Source organism: Natator depressus, chromosome 20 (genome assembly GCF_965152275.1).
Source record: "Natator depressus isolate rNatDep1 chromosome 20, rNatDep2.hap1, whole genome shotgun sequence".
NCBI lineage: Eukaryota > Metazoa > Chordata > Testudines > Cheloniidae > Natator > Natator depressus.
The window spans coordinates 23395169-23402575 of NC_134253.1; the positions used below are offsets into that span (position 1 = coordinate 23395169).

General features: G+C 51.9%; 1 protein-coding gene across 1 annotated transcript in view; it reads left to right on the forward strand.

The window, feature by feature from the left end:
• LOC141975424 (complement C3-like) overlaps positions 1–6231 on the forward strand; it is an 87402-nt gene extending 81171 nt beyond the window's left edge. Inside the window, 5 exon segments of the mRNA XM_074935791.1 lie at positions 973–1062; positions 2901–2987; positions 3516–3599; positions 4550–4685; positions 5917–6231. Coding sequence (XP_074791892.1) covers positions 973–1062; positions 2901–2987; positions 3516–3599; positions 4550–4685; positions 5917–6058 — 539 coding nt within the window. The 3' untranslated portion in view covers positions 6059–6231.
• The last annotated feature ends 1176 nt before the right edge of the window (positions 6232–7407 follow it).

Consider the following 7407-nt stretch of genomic DNA (forward strand, 5'->3'; position numbering starts at 1 on the left):
AGATATTGGACTTACATTTCAGTGTGAGACCTGAGCCTGTTTTCGCTTGTGAGCCTTGTCATTCGGCGGCTGGAGAGCGGCAGCTGCTGGCCAGGTTCCCAACTCTCAAGGCAGCGCCGCCGCCAGCAGCAGCGCAGAAGTTAGGGTGGCATGATCTGATATTGCTACCCTTACTTGTGCGCTGCCCTTCCGTGCTGAGCGGCCAGAGAGCGGCGGCTGCTGGCCAGGGAGTTCATGTTCTTTGTGGTGAATGAGGACTATTTTTTCAATCCTGCTCCCACCCCGCCCCACAATCGCTACTCCCACTCCCACCCGCTCCTGCATTGTTTGTTGAATTTTTATCCCGCTCCCGCTATTACGGCAGCGGGACCTGTGGGATCCCAGTCCTGCTGCAGGGCTCTAGAGCCTGTTGTAAAACTAGGCAAATATCTAGATAAGTTAACATACCCCCTAGGGTACTGCTAGGGTATGTTTCGCCCTGGTTGAGAACTCCTGGATTAGAACTCAGGGGTTTCAGACTCATAGACATTAAGGCCAAACAGGACCATCCTGATCATCTAGTCTAACTTCCTGCCCACCTCCCAGTTCCTCCTGTTCTAACATTACCCCATGCTGGAAATATATGGTCACACTCATCCGCTTAACACACCTATGCAAAGGTAGGCAAAATAATACCTCTCACTACCTGCAATAATTATCCTACTTGCCCTCTCCCCCACTTTTACCTCCAGAGGTGAATTTGCTGCTAGCTTGATTAAGAGGGTGTCTCCAACAAGCACCAGCCCATCATTTCAAGTTGATGATTTCCTATAGCTAAGAAAATCATTCCCACAGACTGCTGCTCCCTTCCCCAGGGTCACCCAGTGTGACTTCTGCTTGAGTAAGGGCTTCAGGGTTGTTTCCTAGGTGCTGTAAACCACGGCCATTTTTCTGTGGGAGGGGGAACGATCCGTGTCTCTGATCTGTCTCTAGATGACCGGTGCACCAAGTTCTATCACCCGTCTAACGAGAGCAGGCTCTTAAATAAGATCTGTCATGGGGGTGTCTGCCGGTGTGCAGAAGGTAAGGAGAGTCCTGTCTCTACTTACATCTCTGGTAGGGGCTCCCCTGTCAGCTTTACCAACAAACATGCAGTCCCAGGGCCCCCCAGCATCAGCCCCCTCAGTCGCTCATCAGGGTCCTCCTTCCCTGTGGGCCACAGGCAGGATGGTCCCTGGGTCTGTCCCCCAGCCTGGAGCTCTGACTCTTGGCCGGCTGTGTCCCTGCTACAGCACCACCACATACAGGAATGGTGGGACCAGGGTCGGGGTGAGGGCACCCTCATTGGCAATATGTGGGGGATGCACCCCCAAATAAACTCCTGCACGCTTGGGGAGGGGAGGCAAGAGAGGACCCGGAAGGGACTGCAGGGCCTGGGATCAGGCCAGGGAGCAGAACCAAGAGGGGCTGGATTGGGCCTTGCAGGAGGTAGGAACCCCCGGGACCCACCTTCCTAGCCTGAAACCTGCCCCTCACCACCACAGAGTCTCAATATCTTCCTTCACTCCCTCCTCCCCCGCATTCAGAGAGGGTTTCCACCCTCCCTGACCACCTGCCCTCACCTGTGGTCCCTCCTTCTCTTCTCCAGTGACAACCCCTCCCACCAATTGCAGAGAGTTGGCAGCAGGACGTAGAATTTCTCTTGTCAGCTGGGTGACCGGGAGGGAGCGGGTATTGGAGAAGTCAGTTCCTCCTCTCTGCCCATCAGGGCCCTGGGGTCTGATCCATGGAGTGGGGCTCCACACATTGAAGCAGGGCAGTCTGGGATGCAGGAGTTGCTGGGTTTCCAGCCATTCCGATGGGGATGCTCCTCCCTGGTTATGAAACTTCCGTGGAAACATACCAGCTGTTTCAATGGTTGGAATCCGGCCTGGGGGGTAGTGACATGAAGTCAGGCACTTCTTTAAAATATCTGGGTCCTCTCATTCCAGGATGCCCACAGCTGGCACCCCTCAGCCCCCTGCTGTCAGTTTCAGCACAGAGGCCAAGTATTGGATGAGCCATGAAGGCTCCACTCCCCACTGACTCTTAGGAAGGGATCCTCTAGAAGAGGGTGGAGACACATTGGTGGGGCCCTTGTTCAGTGGGGAACTTGCTGTAGCCCTGCTGTCTGCCAGGCATACAGAGAGGTATTCAGTCTCCAGATCTGTCCTTCCCATCACCTTTGATTCCCCATCTGCAGCTCCACTAAGTCCCGAGACAAGGCTCCTCCTGGCACTGACCCAGGTAGATATCCACCAGTGCAGAGAGGGAAGATAGCTGTGATTGCCAGGCCTATTTATGGTCCTTGGTTATTTCATATATCCAGACAGAGTTCCTCTGGGCAACGTCTACTGATTCCTTTGCAGAGCTGTCGGAGTCTGTCGGCTCAGGATCGCCTCATTTAGACCCTGCAACCTACCTCTCCATCCCTTGTTTCTTCTTTTACTGTGCCCCATAACACAGGTGCTGACTTTTATTTTTCCTGGTGGGTGCTCCACCCCCACTCCGCCCCTTCCCCTGAGACCCCACCCTAGCTCTGCCACTTCTCCCCCCCGCCGCTCTGCCCCTTCCCCCAAGACCCCCTGCCCGCTGTTCTCTGCCGAATGCCTCCCGCCAGCCACCAAACATGCCGAGCACCCCGTTTTTTTACCACTGGTGCTTAAGCCCCAGAGCACCCACGACGTTGGCGCCTATGCCCCTTAATGTGATAGGTGATTGGCTTCATGGCCACTCCCTTGTCGGAGGAGGTGGGCCTGTCACTGTTTGGGTTAGCGCGGCTCACCCATGATTCAAGTATGTGGGCTCCTGTGGGTTACTAATAACAGAGCTGAAACTATGGTCTCCCTTGGTGATTCTCTACCCACCTTCCTTCCCCATAGAAAGCTGCTTCATGCAGCAGAAGATAGAGGGTCCCATCACCCTGAACAGACGAATGGAGGAAGCCTGCGAACCTGGAGTGGATTATGGTAAATCTGTGATTTGGATCTGCTGAGTCTTTTTCCATGAGGAGAGAGCAGAGACAGAGTTCGGAATGCGATTTGGATTGTAAAGTTTGCCTTTGAGGCTGAATCAGGGGTAAGGTCTGGGGCAGAAACCTGATGAGATTTTGGGGCCTTAAACTCCCAGAAATGAACAAGATCAGATGACTGTTTAAGATTCAATCTAACCCTAAGTATTTATCTGCCCCCCATTTCCCTAGTATCTGAGCACTTCACAATCTTTAACGTGTTTATCTTCACAACCTCCTGTGAGAGCTATTATCCCCATTGTACAAAAGGGGAAACTGAGGCATGGAGTGACTAAGTAATTTGCCCAAGGTCACGCAGCATGTCTGTGGTGGAGCAGAGAAACGAACCCAGGTTTTCAACTATCACCCATATCATGGGACCATCTTTCTCACAACTAGTTTTGGGATTCAGTTACACACTGAATTCTCTACAGAAAAGTACTGCAGACCTTCAACTGGTGTTTTGTATGTCTTCCTTTTTTTAAAGTGTATAAAACCAAGCTTGTTAGAACTGAAGAAGTGGGCAGTTCTGACTACTACATCATGGAAATTTTGGAAATCATTAAAGTAGGTAAGAGCTCCCCTTCTAAAATCAGGGTGCAATTTCTTTGACCGGTCTTTGGGATAAATGCCTGCATAAGAGCTATTTCTCTTCTCCAGAGGAAGTGCTAAAGCAAGGCTAATCTAGTCTCTTTCTTGTCCCCATGCGGCAATAGGTTAATGCCCTGGAGTATGAATTTGCTAAACCCACCGAGGCAGCCATGCCATGAAAAGGCAGACAAAATAACAGGGGGGAACCTCTCACTGTGTTCAGCCTGGCATAATTGTCCAGTCTCATTATGGGCTTTTTCAACCTTCCTCTGAAGCAATTGGCATTGGCCATTGTGGGAGTCAAGACCCCAGACTTGGTGGCCCTTTGGCCCAAGCTGCTATAGGGGAGGTGGAGTCTCTCTTCCTCAATGCTGACTTTTATAAAATCGATATAAAGACAAAAGTAAGCAGGGATCTAACTGAGCTCAAAGCGGCTTCACTCACTGGGAGCTGATATGACTGTTCTAATTATTTGTATTACCTGAGATTAGGGGCCCCTTGTGCTAAACACTGGACATACCCAGATACAACCCCTGCCTTGACGAGGTTACAGTCTAAATCGACACTGGGTGGATTTATTGGCCCCATTTCACAGGTGGGGAATTGAGTCACAAGGAGATCGAGTGACTTGTTCAAGGTCACACAAGGAGTCTGTGGCAGAAACAGGAGCTGAGGCCTGAACTCTTCAGGCCAGCCCGGTGCTGCAACCACAAGACGGTCCTTCCTGTCTCTAATGACTGCTGGAACTTCAGTGATTGGTTATCACAGCAGTCTCACTGGGGCTAAATTTGTACTGAAATCGCAAGAGAACGCATAGGAGTCACCTCTCCTCTGTTCCTTTCGTCTTCATCCCTCTCCATCCTGTACTATCTCCTTGTCACTCTGCTCTTATGTGTGAGATCTTTTTTTCACCCTTCCCCACCCGCCCAGGGACTGATGAAAATCCACAAGGACAAACCCGCCCATTCATCAGCCACATAAAATGCAGGGAGTCTCTGAGGCTGGAGCGTAACAAAGACTACTTGATTTGGGGACTCAGCACCGACTTGTGGCCCAGGAAAGCTGAGTAAGTAGCCTCCTGTGGTTACCCTGCGTTAGTCTCAAGCCAACACGCCCTTAATTAATTACCCTATCAATTTTAGGTACCTATCAGGCACCCATTACTGTACTTTCTGAGTGCCCCACAATATCTTTATTGTCACTACGGGAGGCAGGGCAGCATTATTACCCTCATTTAACGGGTGGGTAAACTGAGGCAAGGACAGCCTATGGTCCAGGTCGTCAAAGGTATTGAGGCACCTAACTCCCACTGACTGGCCTTAGGTGACCTCTCCAAAGTACCAAAAGGAAGTTTCTGGAGTTGCTGGGAACTGAATCCAGGTTCGCCTCGTAGTCTAACCCTGGACCACCATTCGTCGCAGGGGCTACCCAACTATTTCACCAGCACAAATCACATTCACAGTGCAATTTCAAGGTCTCTGCATCCAGCCACAGTTGTTCCTAAATCACTTAGGGTTAGACTGGGTGAAAATATAATTAGGGTAAAAACTGCACCTAACAATGAGCTTCACCAACAAAGACGCAGCGCACGGAGGCTAAAAGTTCCATCCTCATGATGTATATGGAGCATTGCATGCTGGGATCTGTAGTCTCTGTACTCCATGGACTGAACCTATGAGAGGGGAGGCAACCCACTGTTTCTCTGCAAGTCAGATGGGGCCCTTAGGCATGGGTGGAGTGTGAGCCACCTGTCTGGGGAGGCTTGCCCCTGGCACCGCTCCTCTGCCCCTCCGGAGCCCTGAGACCCTCCACCGCAGCTGCCAGCCCCCCTGCCCCAGCCCCGGGCTGCTCTGGCCAGCCAACCTGAGTTCCCCCAGCCCGGAAGCGCTGGGCGCTGCAGCCCCAGCGTCCCCAGCCCTGGAGCACCAGGTGCCGCGACCCCAGCGCCTGAAGCGCCACCAGCCCTGGAGCGCCAGGGAGCACCAGCGCTGGGGTGCCCTGACTCAAGTCCCGAGCTGCAGGCCAGCCCGCGCTAACACCAGCCCCAGCCCCAGCCCCTTTAGTGAAGAGGAGCAGCCTGCATGGGCTGTGACCAGGGGGAAGAGACGGGAAGCAGGAGGGAGCTCAGGGCAGAGCATGAGTGGGGCCACGCCTGTCTTTTTGGGGAGACAGCCTCCCCTGGCCTGCCATACCTGCTACCCATGCCCTTAGGCAGCCTGTCTGCCCTTGAGGAACCGAGCAAACAAATTGGACACATTCTGTGCTTCACTGCTCACCCTTCTGCCTGTCCATCCCAGGCTAGCCTATGTCATTGGTAAGGACACCTGGATCGAGAAGTGGCCCAACGAGGATGAATGCCAGGAGCCGGATTTCCAGAACCTCTGCCAGGAATTCCTTGAGTTCTCTGAAGCCATGACCATGTTTGGCTGCCCAACCTAAACTTGGACCCAGCTTTCCCAGCGGCCCCAATAGGACAGTGTGAGCTGAGACGGAGCATTACACTCAGGTGGAGACATCTCCACTCAGAGTCCCAATGCTGCTGACTCTCTCCTCTAGCCCTGTCCTCTTGGGGCATTTCTGTCTCTTCTTCTTGTTGTCTCTCTCTCTATAAAAGGCTGATTTCTTACCCTGGTCTGCTGTGTGACTTTTTACCAATCTTTACATAGTCTGCAAAATAGCTTTTTAAGTAACCAGCTACTAGGATCATGGGTGCACGAGAAAAAACCTTAAATTAGATTAGGATGGACAAGCATGAATGGATGGTTAGATTCACATGGATGGATATTTGGGAGCGAGCCTTCTGTACCTCTGTGTGCCTAGGGTGACGACACATCCTGTTTTGGCCGGGACAGTCCCTTTTTTCAGCCCTGTCCTGGTGGTCCTGACTTTGTCAAAGAAGTGGGGTGTGGAGGACTGTGCAGGGAGGGGGGAGTGGCGATGTCAGTCCTGCACAGGGGGGGAAGACAGGACTCGTGCACAGGCAGGCAGGGCTCAGACCCTCCCCCAAAATACAATAGTCTGCTCTCAGTGAGAGTGCCGCTTTTGACTTCAAGGGGAGCAGGATTAATCTCTTAGTCCCAGATCACCAAAGGTATTTAGGCACCTAACTGCTATTAAAATCAATGGGAATTAGTCTCCTAAATGCCTATGAGAATCTGGGCCCCAGTGCATTTACTGTTGTAACTTTGGAAGCACTAGTGCAAAGCTTGTGAGGTGGCAACAAGAAGTTGCACAAAGTGGCAGATCTCGGAAGCTTGAAACCATTCGATTCCCTCTCCTCCCGCCCCCATTCACATGGCGAATTTTTCCACGGGGATCCCTTTTATTATTTTTTATTGTAGTAGCACCTAAAAGCCCCAGTCACAGACCATAGACCCTGTGCTAGGAGCTGTATGAATAAAGAACAAAACCACACCCCTGGCCCCAAAGAGCTTCCAGTCTAAACACGTTTCAAACCATGCTGCTTGAACAGAGGATCTAAGGCGGGGCTGAGACTTTGAAGTTTGGAAAGGTCAGTCCATAGCTAACCAAGAGGCAGCTCCCCTACCTCATGACCACATAATTCCTGAGGAGCAGGGTGATACCAGCCCGGTTGGGTACATTACAGAATTCTGTCTAAGCAGCTGCCCAGTTCGCACAAAGCACCAGGTGACAGGGAGTATGACATCACCATGGCTCTTGACCACAGGTTCCCATATCCAGTAGCTGGAGTCAAATTGAATCCTTGTAGATGAAACCCCTCGAGAGGAGGGTAACAGCTTTTTGAAGAGACTAATTATGTAACAAGC